This window comes from Musa acuminata, chromosome BXJ2-6, assembly GCF_036884655.1.
Source record: "Musa acuminata AAA Group cultivar baxijiao chromosome BXJ2-6, Cavendish_Baxijiao_AAA, whole genome shotgun sequence".
Taxonomy (NCBI): domain Eukaryota; kingdom Viridiplantae; phylum Streptophyta; class Magnoliopsida; order Zingiberales; family Musaceae; genus Musa; species Musa acuminata.
In genome coordinates, this window is record NC_088343.1 from 21627373 (window position 1) to 21645063 (window position 17691).

Here is a 17691-nt window from a genome sequence, read left to right on the forward strand (position 1 = left end):
TCGGAAAGTACTAAGACTGTAGAAAAAAAATAACTGAGGAGAAAATTCCAAAATTATCATAATGCATATTGCAAAACTTGTCTTATGCTCTGTGTGATCTAAATTCCAGTCACACTAGGATGCAGCAGATCTGGAAAGAGAAACTTCAATTGAAATTTATTTTAGAAGAGAACATGCTTCAAATTCAAGTGATTATATTGATTAAATTCTAGTGCTTCCCTTGTTTTAAATATGGTGTCCTCAATAAAAAAAAATTATTTAAAAGCATTGATTCGATCAAAGATGTGTTAGGAGACAAACAAGTAACTTGTCAACTACAATAGATTTGAATTTATTAACACTAAAAATGGAAGATCTTAGGATACATATTTCAGATGAAATTGCTTTTCTTATATTGCAAGCAGGTGACACCCTTTTTATTGACGATGTCAGAGCTGAGATCACCACTAAAGATCCAAAGAGAGCATTTTCAATCTAAGATAAAATAAATGCAAAAATGCAAACTGGCAAATAAAATAAGAAGTAACAAAATTCAATTCAAAATAGATGAAAAAGAAGTCTTAGTAGAAAATAAGAAATTACATATATTTGCCCTATTATTCGACAAGAAGTGGGATATCAAAGAAGATATATCAATGAAATTAAACGGGGATGATAAAAGATGCAGAGGTTTGATTGTTGTAAGATTACTGATTGCCTCTTAGATTGAAAGATTTTTTTACGGAACAAGTGTAAAATGTAGTTAGGCTTGATCAGTTATAATGTCGGAGAAATAGAAATATATACAGAAAGCTAATGAAGCATACATGTGGATATCAAAATGGATGTATGGTAATACAAGATAAAATCAGAATTGTATGGTAGATCCACCAGGATCTAAGCCGAATCCCTGTGGAGTTAGGCTGAACTTGTGTGGATCTAGGCTAGATCCACAAGGATCTAGGATGGATCGGCACAGGTCCACAGAAATTTTGGTCAAACTCAAATGAACCCACAAGAATTCTGACAAAAAACATTCACCAAATCATATATAAACTTGAAGGAAAAAAACTAAAATTTATGTTTAAATCCTTGAAATCATGACTTTAAGAGAAAAAATCACATGAATGCATCTTCATGCAAGAGAAATTAAGTTATTAATTTCAATTTCAAGTTTGGATGGCTCCTTGGGAACAACCCTTCAATCCTTTGAAATTTATCTTGATTTGAAAAAATGGAATTAGAATAATAAGATTGAGAGTGCCTTGGGAAGAATTGGCATTAAGAATGGGTAGAGACAGTGGTGAAGAAGTAAGGGAGAGAAGCTTTACAAAGCCCTCCAAACAGCCATAAAAAGCCCCCTAGTGGATCTATATTAGATCTGGAGAAGCGAATAGACTGTCATCTGCTAAAGGAGCAATAGTAGCACAAACCGAACAGTATGCCTGACATGGTATGCTCAGTTTTAAACCAGATGGGGCAAAATCGCTTATCTAAGTGTTGGTCCCCTATCAGCCAGCTATATACTGTTGCATACCCGATGGTGTACCTGATATTTGAGACCTTTGGTTAAACACAAGAATTTAAATCTAAGTTCAATATCAATTTCAGCAATTGATTGAACAGGTACAGAATCAATATACCAAATGATAAACCAATCTGTGTCACCCTGTATTAACAAAACATTAATTTAAAAATTCAATATCACTCGATAGCATCTTATATGGTCTTGACCCAAATCCTTTGTCAGACCAATAAATATCAGTCAATATCTTCAAGTTCAACTGCCATTTGAAACCTTAGTTTGGATATATCCAAAAAACCCTATAAATGCAACAATAATACATCAAATTGATTGAGAAAAGAAGTTGCCAAAAGAAGAAGATAAGGTTGGAATAAGACCTAAGCAATAAGAAAAGATACGACAGCTCTATCATTATCTGAAAAAAAAAGTCTATACAATTTGCTACTTGGAGTTTGGCCAAATTTTAGTTACCTCCCTATGCTTCTATGGGTTAAGTCATCATAACCAAAACTAGCTGCATTAGTCTCCATCAGGTGAAGCCACTTCTGATAATTACCCAGCATTAAGAATGTTGTGACTGATATTCAATATCCCTATTCGTGAACTCCATCTCCTCATGACAGGATGTACAAATAGGATTGTCATAACTCAAATTTCAATGGAGCTACATCCAAATTTTGATCTATCATGAGCCCCTTTGTTATCTGATGAACCTTTATTACTTCAAGTTATGGCATATATGCCAATCTGAATGAATAGCCAAATAAATGGCATTCATGAAGGTAATTTGTTATTGCTAATTACGCGTCGATCTTTTAAAAGTGTGGCAAAAGGACCACACTCTAGGACCTAACTGGATTCTAATATTCTGTGGACTAGCACAGGTTGCCAGTCAGAACAGAGACTGCAAATGGTAGACGAAGGTGGCAGCAAACATAAGAGACGAAAATATCAAAGACATGGAAATTCCTTCTATATGATATGCCTCGTCACCTCTTCCAATCAAGCATCAGTTCTGCCATGGTGTCATGTATTGAAGGTCAGAGCCTGAGCCTTCTCTCTCACAGACACCAAGTCCTTGAAACCCAAAACAAACATATGAGGCATTACTTGGATTGGAGGATTTGACAATTTCAAAGAACAATTTAGTGTCAATTACACTTGGGTAGTGGATTATTTTAATTTGGTTTTTTCATCATGTGCATAGATGAAACATCATAAACATGAGTTTGACATTAGCATCAGTCCTTGATTTGACTAATTTCCTACCAATTTGTTGCCAGAATAATTAACAGTCATTCCATAGTCAAGGACAACTAGATTCCATATTATGAAATTTGTTGTTGTAAGACTAGCTACATCACATCTACTACTACTTATTCTATCTTGAAAATTGAAACAAAGAAAAACATTTGAACAAACGGATAACTTGACCCACTTTATAGTTCAATTACTTGTATATATCCATCTCATCATAACAATAATGACAAATTTGCATTCACAATATTCTCAGCAGTATATGTTTACAGAAGACTACAATTTTGTCATATCATCAGAATGACAATTGTCATTAAGACAGCATATAATACACCATACTTTATAAATTCCATGGATAAATCAACAAATGATCTGCAATGAGAATGAAATGAAAAACCAATTTTCAAAATTACAACATAAGTGAAAGAATGAGCTGCCATCTGCTGAATTCCAACTTGCTAGATGATTGCAATTTTTTTAATTCACTTAATATCTAATCAAAAGAGGTTTCCACAACAAATTTTTAATTCTGGGATAAAAAAGGTATAAATTCACAAATTAATAACTTCTCTACATCTTACTTCTTTCCTTTTGATGACATGGTGATGTACTCCTTGTCAATTTTTAGTGCCACCAGAACAAGTTAATGCAAATTCATTTTTTTCATTACACATGGAGGGATATCACATTACCTGGAATCCTAATGGCACAAGATCTCTCTCTGATGCATCAGCCACAGCCCTAATAATACAAAATTTATAAGGTGTAAAATAAAGAAGAAGCTAGAGTCCAAGACATAAGAAACAAACCTCAACAATTTAAGTATACTGGGCCAGCTATAATACAGTTTGTCGCCATGTCTCTGTGTGTAATGATTAAATGATATAAGAATACAAAGGCAAGATGATAGTTCAATCATCATGCAAGCAATATGTTCTATGAAGTTGAGAAGAGAATAGCAATACCTCTAAAACATGCAATAATATTTTTAATGATCCTGCCCGAACATCAAGGCTCTGACTAGACATATAAAGAACCAACAACGGAGATAGAAAAACACATTCAAATGATCCAACTTCAGCATCTTTGGCATCCTATAAAGAAGCATACCACTCAATTAACTATGCTCAATAAAAGTGACATCCTGAAAAAATAATAATAATACTCACATGAGAATCAGGCAACTGTTGAGATGCTTTAATGCCCTGAAATTCATCAGAGCCCAAGACTGCACAAATTGACTGATCTAGTGCATCTAGTGCCAAATTTCTTACTTGTGGGTTTGAATTATCAGCTAGCTGGGAAGATCAACTTCATGTCAATCTCAAAACCAAGATGCATTAAAAAAATGTATCGTCAAAATCACCTCAAGAAGATGAGCAACAATTTGATCCCATAGGGGCTCAACCCCTGCAAGATAGAAGATCGACTCAATATAAGTGGGATTGTCACAACAAAATTCAAGTTTAAACAATTCCTACATTGCATATATAGTAGGATTGTGAACAAACCAAGATTCCAAAAGCCTCTTAGTTCTGCAGAATATACAATATCTATATTACCAGCCCCAGACCCAAAAACAACTATTTCTCTTGTCGTTATGCCAATTGCATTCAGGACCATGACTAGTGTGGGTGACTTCCGTGGAAGTTAGATGAAATAGCTCGTGCTATCAAAACCTGAATCTTCATCACAACACTTCAAATATTTATTTCAGAATGTGTGTCAATTTCAAAGGTCAATTCAAAATGGAATGAGCCTAGGGACTAACAAATTTGTTTCTTTTCTTTTACGCTTTAAAGTTATTAGAAGTAAAATGAAAGATCACTTTATTTTTGAGTTGCTCATTTATATTGAGATTTTTCATTAATGCCAGCTATTAGCTACAAATCCACAAAATATTTTCACCAAGTATTATCATTTTCTGGCACAGGGTCATCTAGGACACCAAAAAAAATTGACCAAACCATATATTAGCATCTCCAGCACAGGTTGGCACAACACATGGCAAATACCTTCTAGTGCAATACTTCGACCATGCCAATATGTCATTGGCATGTCAATATCTGCCTTTTAGTCCTATGACAAACTAGTACTGAATAAATCATCTCATTATTCATTAGATAGCATGAATATAACTGTATAAAGTATTAAGGACATAACAAACTTCACGTACAATATTGTTGAATGCTACTAAAAATGTCCTCTTACATTTGTGAAATGGCTTATTAAATATATCCTTGCAACACCAAATAGTTTAGGACTTCAACTACAAGTATCATTTTAGTCAAACCAAGTAGCTTCAAATCTACTTAAATAGGTAAATGATAAATCTATTTAAACATTTATTCCATGGTCCATGAAGTAGAATAAAACCCTTGTCTTGGAAAAATGCCCTTAAAATATTTATCACCTAGAGTTGACTCAAGGTTGTTCAGTGCCTATATTCTTTGTTCTATTTAAAATAGCAAAAAATGAGTTGTTAGCGATTGTTCTTCAGAATAATGTTGCAGATATCAATTTGTTCATAAAGATGAATAAATGAGTTAATTAATAGATTCCACGAGTTACTTCTTTCATTTTTTTCTTCCTTACATCTTTAAACAGTTTTATTTGTATACAAAATAACATCTTGCCTACAGCTACCAACCTGCCATGTTACCCTATCTACATCAATATGTCAGCAACATCAAGAAACAGCAAGGTACAGGATGGTCTATTGGAAGAATAGAAAACAAAAAAACTAATTACTCACTGTGGAGATTATTTACAAGTATAGACGTCATGCGCTCCACCGAGAATGCAACACCTCCAATCTGCTGACTTTGCGCTTGAGAATTTCCAGAACTGCACTGACTTGATAACTGACGTAATGCAGATAGCAGTGACTTCACTGCAGATACATGCATTAATGCTGAACTTTCGAATAGCTTTAAATCACAGGAGATTAGTTATCAGAATGTAAGTCAAAAAATAAGACAAAATGAAAACTACAACTGCAAAACGAATGTCACTGCTCCAACCTGAGAATTCAAAGAAGAGAGAATGTGGAAGTCAGTATAGTGCCCAGATGTTTCTCTTGCAAGTCTTGAAGCAGAAGCTGAAACTTCCTATATACACACACATGGAACGAATGAATGGCCTCGAAAAACATTTATATGCACCTTATCTTGATAATGAGCGTAAAACATGTTCCTGCTACAGCCATAATGAGACTGCCCTTCCCAAGGATAAAACTTGAAATTCAAGAAAAGGTTAAAAAATAAAACACCTTGTCAGTTTATATACACTTAGGAAAACTTTGGCAGTTACCAGCTCCATCAGAATTCAACTAAAAGACAATATATATCATGAGCTTTCCACAGCTAATACATTTGGGATTTAATTGGAAAAATGGACACCACTAGCAGCCAAGAATAATTATTTATCTCTCAGATGGAGCACATTTAATCAAGGGACAAAGAAATTCAACATTTTCCTACTATTGTTAGTTTGTCCATCTACAAGAAACGACTCAACAACTTAAAACAAATGGGACTCTTTTCTCAGCAAAATATGCAACTTCTTAATCATGATTTACCTGGGTAGATGCATGAGGAGAATGAATGGTTCTATCTAGAGACGCCAGAGTCTCCAAGACCTACAACTTGCAGGACATAGCTAAATTTTAGAACTTATAAAGATGATTATTTCGATTCGAGAAGTAGTGAGCACAAAATTCATACCAAAACCCAGGATGGACCCAAGACATTATGCAAGCGGTGTGCTACATTGAAGAGTGTTCTCAATGCCTAAGTAAACAATAGTAAGAAGCAATCAGCCCGCGAACTTCTACGCTTAGAGATAATAATAATAGAACATAGTCTCATTAAAAATATCAATCAAACTAGAGAAAAAAGAAGCATAACCTGCACATTTTTAGGGGTTAAAACAACATTATCTCGCTGATCAGGTAGGGAGTCTGACCTCTTTGATCCAGGAGAGAGTAGAACACTGGTAGAATTTGCAAAACACAGACAATAGCTTCAATGGAGCCCTCAGAAAATAGCATTAGAAAACAATAAAAGCATATTACCATAATGTTAACAAATAATATTTAAAAAACTGATGTTTACAGACTGAATATGCTGTTAGTACATCAAGGAACAGAAAATGATAGAAGCTAAACTATGCTACTGTTTTCGAAGCCTTCGTAGATCTATCAGATATTAGGTAAAATGACTTCCTTAGTATAATTTTGATACTTAGACAAGCATTTGGCAGGATTGACATTTAGTGTGAAGGTTGAAGTGAACTTTGGAAAAGAAATTAGAAATATTAGTTTGTATATTTAGAGAACCACTTTCTGCAGCTGTTCTTGTAAGTGTCACAAGTGATATGAAATGAAAATACATAAAGTAATTTGCTAAACCTTTCTATCCAAAATTTCACCACACAATAAAAAAATCTGACACTGTTAACCCATATGCTTCCAAGGAAAATAGGGTAAAAGGATTAGTGGCCACACCGTTTGTGAAGAGAAGACTAAGAAAAATGAAAGTTTGGTCATGAGCAATACTGTCTAGTGTCTAGTACGTTCTATCATTTACAAAACCTCTATTATGTGTTCATCAAATCTTGTATGGTCAAGGCCTACTATTTGTGGCAATTGAGGTTTCCTACTATTTTGGGTGATACAACTCCAAAATTCAATAGTATCATAGATGTTGAAACCTAGAATTAAACTTGAGACCTATAATTTTTCAGAAAAATCCCTAGCAAGAGAAAGACCCCCTCGATCAGAACATAGCAGAAGAATTCAGACAACTCGAGGTCATGACACCCAACCGTCACAACCGTCCGCTCAGCGTGCAACGGCAAAGGGGAAAGCAATAGCATTAGCCACTCCATTAGAAAGAATCGAATTGGACAACGAGACACCTTCTCAATCACTTTCAACAACCCACTCGGTCCATAGACATGGCGATGACATGGACAGCAGCGCCTCCACTGATGATGGCAGCGACGCCAAGGAGTCGATGGTTCCATCTACTCAATTTCAGAGTAGTGCATGGACCGAGGAGTAGCATTTTATTCCTGCCACCCAAAATACAAATCATGGAGCTCAAAGTGGTATTGATCAGGTTTATACATGAAAGGGGAAGGCATTCAATGATTTTGAGCAGATACGATCGAGCCTATACAATGTAAACAAAGAGCGGAGCTCATCGTATTCCCAAACAACATATTATGGAGGATATTACGGCCAACAGCAGTATAATAATAGTTGATCATTCTTTTCCGAGGTTGATCAGTCTTATGATATAGAGCAACAGGACAATGGCAAAAGAAGAAGTTCCAATGTTCTCCAACATCCACACCAATACATACCACAATCATACTTCCCTCAGAAGCCATCTCGGACACGTGTGGTTCACGATGATTAGGCTACAACTATCACAACATAGATACACCAATGGCATATAGTGTATAAATATAACATATCATGGGAGCAATTTCAAGATTGGTTCCAACAAATATGCCATATTGATATACAAATACATAGTTTAACTCATAATCTAATAATTCAAGTCACATCTTTGTAGATATTTCAATATCAACATAAGAACGGTTCAAACGTGCCACAACGTTGCTCCTCAAATCTTCAAAAAATGTGTCGCTATTCCGTCCTAATTTAGATGATTTTTTATGAAATTATACTAAACTTACTTTTAGTTCCAAATAAAAAACCCTAATATAAGTTTTTTTTTCCTATTTTCAGGTATTTTCCAATGTTTTTTGGGCTTTTTTTTTTGCTGTCGACAATCGTCGCCATAGCGACACTCGACACATCGACAAAGGGGACCACATGCCATGTCGTCGTCGACCGGCACACCCAGTCAAAACAGTAAGTCAAACCCTAGTTTTCTAACATTATCGTCAGTCATATCATGGATACATAAAATAATGTGTAAAACATTAAGGATGATTTCAATATAAGGAGGCCCAATGTATCTTTGCTTGTACATTCTCATATTTTTCGACAAAAGACTACTACATCTTTAAATATAACCATCACAAATGCATATGCCTTCTCATTATTATACAAACCTGGGTTTTTAATTTCGAATGATACCGCCCGTATCGAGCGATACCATTAACTAGGGCTATTTCCACCCCATTACCATACGAAATCGATCGGTGACAGTCGATTTCGACCGTCGCCGCCCATTACGGGGCGGTTTTAGCCGAGGGAGAAGAAAAGGGAGAACCTGGAGATCAGTGCCGCTCTCCCTCGACGATCTTGATCCGTCGCCGCCCTCCCTCGCCAAATGCCGCAAATGCATCTGAGGTGATGAGGCCTCAACGTCGTCAGCGACTTCTCATCCACACGAGGAGAAGAAGCCTCGACGGCATCACTGAGGCTTCACGTGGAGAAGAAACTTGTTTTCTTCTCCCCACGCGAGAAGATATATATATATATATATATATATATATATATACTGGTATACTGCTTGCTATACTCATATCGTACCGTACCGAGCTGAGCTCGATACTCTAGTATGGTACGAAATTATGAACCTTGATATAAACTAACTTCAAATTGACAAGTTTACAATAAAAATAAATTAAATAATATCAAATATTTGGAACCTTGTACATCTTGAAAATTTGGTGAATGTGAATCATGATTCATGATTTACTTAGCTTTACAATGTGCACTTGAATAAGTGGAAGAAAGAGGTACACTAATGATCGAGTATCATGCAGAGACAATGTAGGATTCATGCTCACCTTCACCTAAGGTTTGCTCATATGACATTTTCCCCCACAATCTTTCAATTGTTAATAAGAGGTATGAGGACCGCTACCAAAATCAATCCTACAACTTCAATCATGAAATATCGATTGTTTGTTGAACCCTACGAATCACATAAAAGTAGTATACTCCAAATATGGGGGATCAAAGAATTTCTTAAAGCAATTTTGATAGAGAACAATGTGATTGAAAGATTCCGCTGAACTGAATTTGAACCATGAATCTAAACAAATAGTGACAATTCTTTACCTCTCTTAATATCTCACTCAATTCGAGATCCAGGATTTGAATTGATGTTGTTACATTGATTCCTCCTAAAGATTTCATTTCAATTAGGATTAGGTTATTCACAATGTTGATGATGTCTGTTAATCATCCATTGTTGAATGGTTAAAGCACCCAGCTCATAATTGGCAAATTCATATATTCTATTCCTGCTGAATGCATGCCAATGGGAAGGTTCAATGTCTTCTAATGTTTAACATACCATACTGCATCAATGGTTCTTACACAATCATTTCAAGAAATTCAATCAGAGACTAACTTCCATGGTTGCACCTCATGTTGAGCAGTCACCAAGATCTCAATATGCAAAACAACCTGTTCTGGCCTGATACAAATAAAAACCCTCAGAAACTTTTGCCCACATTTTTTATGAGGATTAAGGTTAGACAGAAGTAGTTCAGTTCAGCTTTCTAAGTAAATGTTGGATTTCAGTTCAGCTTCATGAAAATAATAGCTTTCAAATGGATTGACCAATTATTTGTTATGTAGTCTAGGTCTGAACAACCCATTTAGTCTAGTTTTCTGTTTAAAGCTAATGCTTAACCAGTAGGATTCAAATGATTCTGTCTGGTCATTCAAGCAACTCAAATTAGGGATTAATTTTTTGTGTGCCACCCATGTTGACTGGTAAATGTCTAAACAAGATTTTTCTTCAAGAAACAGGATGTTCTGATGTGGTATCAATGAAAGCCTCTGAAAGGTTTCACCAGGATTGTTGATCTGGACTAAATGTTGAATTAGAACACTTCAGTCCAAGCTTAAAAGTTGGGTGTTAGATTTAGGGTTTGCATTTACCTACTCTTTAGGCAAAAAAACAAGGATATATGAGGGTTGCCACATTGCCAAGGGTTTTTAAGAGTTTATATAATGAACCATGAGGCCTACCGCCACATATATACTTGTCTGAACAACTAAAAAAAACCAGTTACGAAGATAGGAAAACCAATTCAAGAAGAGACACGCACCCAGGAAGCAGGAAATATTACCTTTTCTTTTCTCCCTCACTTGGAATGTTGATGGTAAATTTACATAGCGATGCCAAGAAAGAATTTAAAGGTTCTACAGCACGAAGTACTCCACATGCCTGAAACCATGAAGCAAAAGTGTAACTGCTCTTTCTGAGGTAGATAAATAGTTCCACTGGTTAGCACTTAAACATAGATAATGTGAGGAAATACAACAAATAATCCATTTGCAGCTGCATCTCAAGTGACATGGAATTCTAATTCTTTGGAGAGAACTTAATAGTCCTGAGGAAATCATTATACATAGTGACCATGCAACAAGAACATAATGTTCCTACTATCAAGGTCGGCTACATGGATCTTTTGCGTCATTGAGTATCATGCAAAGCACTATCCCTACCTAAACTATGAGCATTTAGATTTTTGTTTAAATGTTACATATACACCAGATAGCAGTAAATATTACAAATCTAAGGATTCTTCCAACTTCATATGGAAGCCACAGAACAGATGCAAGAAGACAAACATGCTTTACTGGAAGTACTACTTACTTGGGTAAACGCTTGATATCCTTTAAGAATCTCCAGTATTATAGCTTCCCCTTGCGACCTACATATAGTCTCATCATCTTCTCAATATATATAATGGAAACTATAAGAACACTAAGAATTCAATTACTAAATTTTCTACCTCATCAAAATAAGAGACAAAGCATCAAGAATAGTTAACCATGTTGAATTAACCATAGACACACATAAAATGGCTGTCTTTCCAGTGCATTCTGCTGATGGATCAGTATCGCATCTAGGAGAATCAAGCTGAAAATGGAGCAAAAACAAAGTCAAATCTTATTTAGCATATTACACAACACTTTTCAAGAACTTGATCTCACCTCTCCCACCTCCACAGCTTCATCTGTTAATGTAGCAACTGTATAAACGACTCCCAAAAGTCCTTCAATAGCCAAGGTGATAGCATGGGCTTCACTAGCAACCAGAACAGCAGCATTAGATGCATCACTATCCATGCTCCATTCAATTCCTGCAAATATAAGCCAAGCAGATGATCACATAATCTCCTAAAACCCAAAAGATTATTATGGCAAGAAAGAATCATCCAAGTAAAGACTGGTGCATGACAGACGTTAAATGAACTGACACCCTGAGCACCTCTCTCTCTCTCTCTCTCTCTCTCTCTCTCTCTCTACAAAAAAAAGTAAAGTCTATCCTCGAGTCACCAGCCATCTGCCAGTTTTTCCTCTTCTTTCTCTGCCTCCTCATTATCCCCTTATCCTTCTCCTCTTCCTCCTCCCCCTCCTCATCTTCTTCTCCAGCTCCTCCTACCCTCCTTCAGTGCCAAGCAAAATGATGGCATATTGCATGTCAGTAAGCCAGTTTGTCACAGACTTGTATCGATCCACCAAAGGACCGGTATCAGCCTAATATAAGAAATTTAAACCATTCATAAATTGAAACTATTTATGTAACTTGGCGGACTAGTATAAGTCCGATACAGAATTTAAACCATGGTTCGCCTTACTGGTCCAAAACAATGTACTGACTAACTGTCGATACGGTACATATCGAACTGTACTGAGTCGTACCGAGCATACTGACACATGGTACATGGGGTATACTACCATACCACCCATACCAGTCCCTTGTTGAACCAGTACATACCGTCCGTACCAAATGGTATGCTATAGTATGACGAACCTTGATTTAAATCCTTTTATGTAACTTGTCCAAAGAGTTAAATCATGAACATTGTGAATGCTCCCAAGCATGATTTTGAAGTTTAAAACCCATATTAGTACTTCAGCAATACTTAATGATATATATCCAGCCAAGAGAAGAGGAACAAGAGGTGAAGGAGACAGCAGGAGGAAGAGATGGTGACATTTACGAGGAGGCAAAAACGATGCGATGGAGAGGAGGCAATTGTAGCAATGTGTAGGTGGTGAGGCAGTGAACATGATGGCAGGGAGGAGGCAAATGAAGGATAGAGAAATAGAAAGGGATATACAGTCAAAGAGATAGAGAGACAAAGAGTAGGAAGGAGAGAGAGTAGAAAATAAGGAATTGAAAAAAAAAAAAGAAGGCAAGCACTCTTTAGTCTTTACTACCTGGGAAACTTGGTACGGTGAACTTATCATCCAGTACAAATTATCCTGTAGTCAATGGGGTGTAATTGACCAATCTGCATCCCAGTTGGTTGTCGACCAGTAAATACCATCTAGTATCGACCAACATAGACAATAGTTTAAACCTTGCTTCTATGTCATTGTATCCTCTATAGTTTAACTAATTGTAGATAATAATCTCAGATATATCAAAGAGCCAATAATAAATAGAAGGATAAATTAACCTATTTATACACAAGGTTTTGATTAAACCATAAAATTTGAGTTCAAAGGATGAACTATTAAAGTTTTATAAAGCTATTCAACGGAATGTGATTGGTATAATGATGGGACCCATTGAGGATACGAAAACAATAGATTGTTGTCAACCTCACCTTTAGCTTTACTGTTAAACATTCCTGCAACAGCTGCAAGGCTCTCTTCACTTGATTCTGGAACCTAGAACAGAAAGAGTTACCACAAGAAAGATGGTAAATCTGAGCTATAAATAATTGGTGCAGCATTATCATTAACAGCTAAAACGCATAATATCAATCTACAACAATTTACAACGCAGAACAGTTTGGTTCACCTTCAACAGTTATTAATGTACTTCCAAGACCATGCATGTGCAAACTAAGGAATGCTAAATCACATAAAAGACATGCATTAGTCACTCTCAGACTAATTTGATACTGGTACATGATACCAAATGTTGAAATCAAACGACATGCTTCTTTTCAATTTTCGGTTTTTTATTGTATAGAATGAATAATATCATCTATGATACATGTCATGACAGTATTTATCATTTAGGATCATAATAATGTATGTGAGGCTTAATACTTTAGAAAAATTAACATACCAACATAATAAGTGAAAAACAGATCACCATTATACATTACAACATGAGTAGAAAATAATACACAATAACCTAATCTCTCAAGAAACACAAAACATCAAATCTCAAAAACATTACAATCCCACCCTAAAAACCTTGCACTATATCAAGTGGTTCGGAAAAAAAACAAGAGTTTAATATCACTAACATTAAGGTTGTTTTTTGTATAATATAATCTGAGTACTAGTCATATCTCATGTGATTTGAATATCTATGGTACTTTCAAATAAACCAAGTGCACTACGTTGTCTTGCAGATTGATGATCACCTAAAATTGTGTCTATGATATATGGCTAATATTTGGACCGATCGAAACTCGACACGTGGAGCCAGTGAGCCAAACATGTCATGTCATCATAAATTTGAGGGGAGAGTATTCTTTAGAATATTTCTTATTCCAAGAATATTCCCTCACTATAGAGCCTCTCACATATTGAACAAGATCTAGAACTTTATTTTCGACACTCATGTAGGACCTTGAACTAACTCGAGTCACCATGCTAGGCACACCCCGGTACTAGTTATGTATGTTACTCTCATGACATGAGGAACTCTCCTAAAAGTAATCATCCTGAAGGAGGATCCACCCCTCGAAGATTCGGTTCTCAAAACTTGACCACCTTCAAGAAGTGAGCTAGGTCGGTTTGACCTCGTGAAACTTGTCAATGTCCAATTTCAACACTAAAAATTTGGCACTCTAAAAAGGACCAATTATAGATAATATCGAACAAAAATCAATATCAAGAAAAACCTTGAGAACACGTCAACAAGAAAACCCTTTATCCGATCCTCAAGATGGTGACTAAACTCGGGTCAAGAAGAGGTCATTCCCTCGAGTTAGGCCTAGCCTTAGCCCCACCTCACCAACACATATCTCTTATCTTATACAATGATGCAAAAGGTCATTCCATTCCTTCCATAACTAGTGCAATTAGTCACTAAACCAAAACCCTAGAACTCATCAACCACAACTTGTGGGCTCCATGCCACGGTAGAACCCAAACCTAAACTAATGCCAAGTGGTGCAAGGAATTCAAAGTCCACTGTGGTGATGATCCATCTCTCTACTCCACAATCACCAACCAAAGAAGTCAATCACTTAGCCAAGGGTTCTCATGCCCATCAAATGGTGAGTTTTGGCATAGTGAGGAGGTGGCTCCAGTCAACCATAACAAGGAATTTGAACTTCATTTTATCGATGGTTGTCACCTTGAAAGGACCATAAAAACTCTAATCCCCATTTAACAGTGCTCATCCACATCTTCATATATGGTCTAAAATTGTCTTGATTCCTTCAGTCAATGACCAAAAAGCCTCCAAAAACCTTCCATAACTACTTTAGACCAAGGTTCGCAATATCGTACCGTATCGGTATTTCGACCTGGGCTCGGTACCGGTACGGTACGATATACCGAGCGATACACTCAGGTGTGGTGAGTACTGTAGCACTGCTACAGTGCTACAGTGCACTCGGACCGGTAACAGGCGGTCCGCGTACCGACAACCTGTCGGACCGGTACGTACCGCCCGTACCGGGCGGTACGGTTCGGTACGGCAGACCCTGCTTTAGACACAAATCAACACGTAACTAGCTTTACTGACACGAAAAAAAGATGACTCCAAGAAGCAAGGTAGAGACGAATAGCCTACTTGATCTTATCCTCCACTAATTCGAGAAGTCAAGTCCTCCCCAAGGGCAATGTGTGCCCATGGTTAAATCTCATTCCAAAGTCAAAAGATGCTCACATTCCCATTTTCCCGAGTTGACAATGTGCATGTCGTCAAGATGGTTATAGTTAAGTTGATTGGATCCTCAAGGCAAACGCTACCAAGCTAGTCGTCATCAAGTCGATTGTATCCTCAACTCAAACACCATGACATCAAGATAGCCACCCCTTCAAGTTGGCCTCTTCCACTAGTTAACAATGCCCACAAAACAACCATTGTCAAGACAACCGCCATAAAGTTCATCACAGTGTCAGGTCGACCATCTCTTGATCCATATTAGTTTGGTTGTTCAACCATCCAAGTTTGGTTGCATGACGAAGAAGGCAAAGCAGCAACCAAGTCCAAGAGCTCTCGATCTACTCCTGACTTTTGCCCAAGCAAGGAGAAACTGTCCTACTCCCGACTTGCCCAAACAAGGAGCTGATACGGGAGTGTCTAATTTGCTACAATCTATTCATATGGACCTTGCTGATGATATGATATTTTTTTTAGCCAACACATAAATTTCAACTCAGCCCACTCAAATATGATAGCTCATCAGCATATTCCTTGCACAAAGTTAAAACTGTTTCAATGTGCTTTTCTTCATGACCAAGGAATGCATTAAACGAATTGGTTAATAGCTATAAAACACTTAATTTCGAAATTCTCTATGCATGAAGGGTTGTTTCATGCATTAGTACTTATTTTGGTGTTTAGGGCTTAGAAAGGACTTTAAAAACTGATGATATTTTGGCAGAAGCTCTCTTGGAGTACTCCCTTAAACTCTGTATCTCTTGGATGCGTCCTTGAGTGGTAAGTCTTTTGTTTTCAGTTCTATATCCTCGTTTATAATCCTTGGGGTGGTGAACTTTCTGTATCACTTTGTGATTTTAACTTGGTGGTGAGCTATTTTTCGATCTTATTTAAGTTTTATCGTGAGTTCGTGCCTTTTCTATTCAAAACACTCATTCCAACAAATACAACTGTACTGCGACTTTTCTTCGAGAGTTCGTCCTTGTCTACTAGGACTTTTCTATCTGAAATACTCATTCCAGCAAATACAGCTCTACTATCGGTTTTTTGTCAAAATCTATTATGCTTTACCCCCCCTTCTGCATCACCCCTGGTATCAGGAGCTCCCGACATGTCCAAGTCAACCAATCTTTAGTCAGTCTCAGCATCAAGGTGTTTGCAACCTCAAGTCAATCACATCCAACTAGGACAAGTAGGACCACTTGACCAAGTCAGCATTGTCATGCCTTACTTCATCCAAGCAGAACTGATTATTCCCCATACTATGGCACTCTATGGTAGCTAACGAGGACCTCCACTGAAGCCACATCTCTCTTCTTCCTACCAAATTGGTGATGCACCTTCTTTCCTCCAAGTAGCAGGAGGAATTGCCCTCTTTCTTCTGGGAAGTAGCAAAGGTGATGCCCCATGGCAAGCACCAAGGGCTGCCTGATCGGGGTAGATCAATGGTTAGCTTCCATTGCAGTGGTAACAACCCTCTTTCCTCCAATAAGCAAAGACAATGGCTACCTGACCAGCGAAGACTTATGGCTATATTGCATAGCAACAATAGTGGCCTTCTTTCTTGACCAAGTCTGTATCAAGCCCAACAGACACACCAACTAAGGAGTCGCCCAACTTAACCAAGTTGGCGCCACCTTCTTTCCCCCATGCCACGAGGCGACACCTTTCCCTATCGTATGGTGGTTGTAATAGTGAACTTTCTTCCTATCCTATCATGGCCACGATGGCCCTCCATAGCACATGGCAGCGTTGCACTCGTGTGGCGACCTTCCTCTCAGTAATACGACCCAAATTAGAAGCCACCAATATACTCACCACAACCTACTTCCTCACATTATAGCTATCACTACCCGCATTATGCAGCCCTTGTAACTCATGGTTGCAACTTCATCTAATATCATGCCCATAGCTTCACTTGACATCTCATCTAGAATTTCATCCAATAGTTCATAATTTATGATATCTCAAGTCCACTACATCACTAAGATGACCATGATAGTCCAAGTTTGCATCACTGAAGCAATGTCTGTATACATCGCGTCTTCATAACAGTCCCTATACAGCCTTCGTGACCAACATGTCTCCCCATACTTTACCAGACAAAGTGTGGGA

The 17691-nt window shown here is 37.2% G+C and overlaps 1 protein-coding gene across 4 annotated transcripts in view; it reads right to left on the reverse strand.

The window, feature by feature from the left end:
• The window catches only part of LOC135615207 (uncharacterized), a 77502-nt gene that overhangs the window by 29380 nt on the left and 30431 nt on the right, over positions 1-17691 (reverse strand). For all 4 annotated transcript variants that reach the window (XR_010487909.1, XM_065113394.1, XM_065113393.1 and 1 more), the window contains 15 exons: positions 13328-13391; positions 11703-11851; positions 11501-11628; positions 11362-11419; positions 10832-10929; positions 6670-6754; positions 6487-6552; positions 6342-6401; positions 5785-5871; positions 5517-5691; positions 4128-4171; positions 3931-4059; positions 3727-3855; positions 3571-3623; positions 3454-3502 (listed from right to left, as the gene is read on the reverse strand). Coding sequence is in view for 3 of the 4 variants with exons in the window: in XM_065113394.1 (XP_064969466.1) it covers positions 3454-3502; positions 3571-3623; positions 3727-3855; positions 3931-4059; positions 4128-4171; positions 5517-5691; positions 5785-5871; positions 6342-6401; positions 6487-6552; positions 6670-6754; positions 10832-10929; positions 11362-11419; positions 11501-11628; positions 11703-11851; positions 13328-13391 (1374 nt within the window). In the remaining variant the exon portion in view is untranslated. The remainder of the gene's footprint in view (positions 1-3453; positions 3503-3570; positions 3624-3726; positions 3856-3930; positions 4060-4127; positions 4172-5516; positions 5692-5784; positions 5872-6341; positions 6402-6486; positions 6553-6669; positions 6755-10831; positions 10930-11361; positions 11420-11500; positions 11629-11702; positions 11852-13327; positions 13392-17691) is intronic.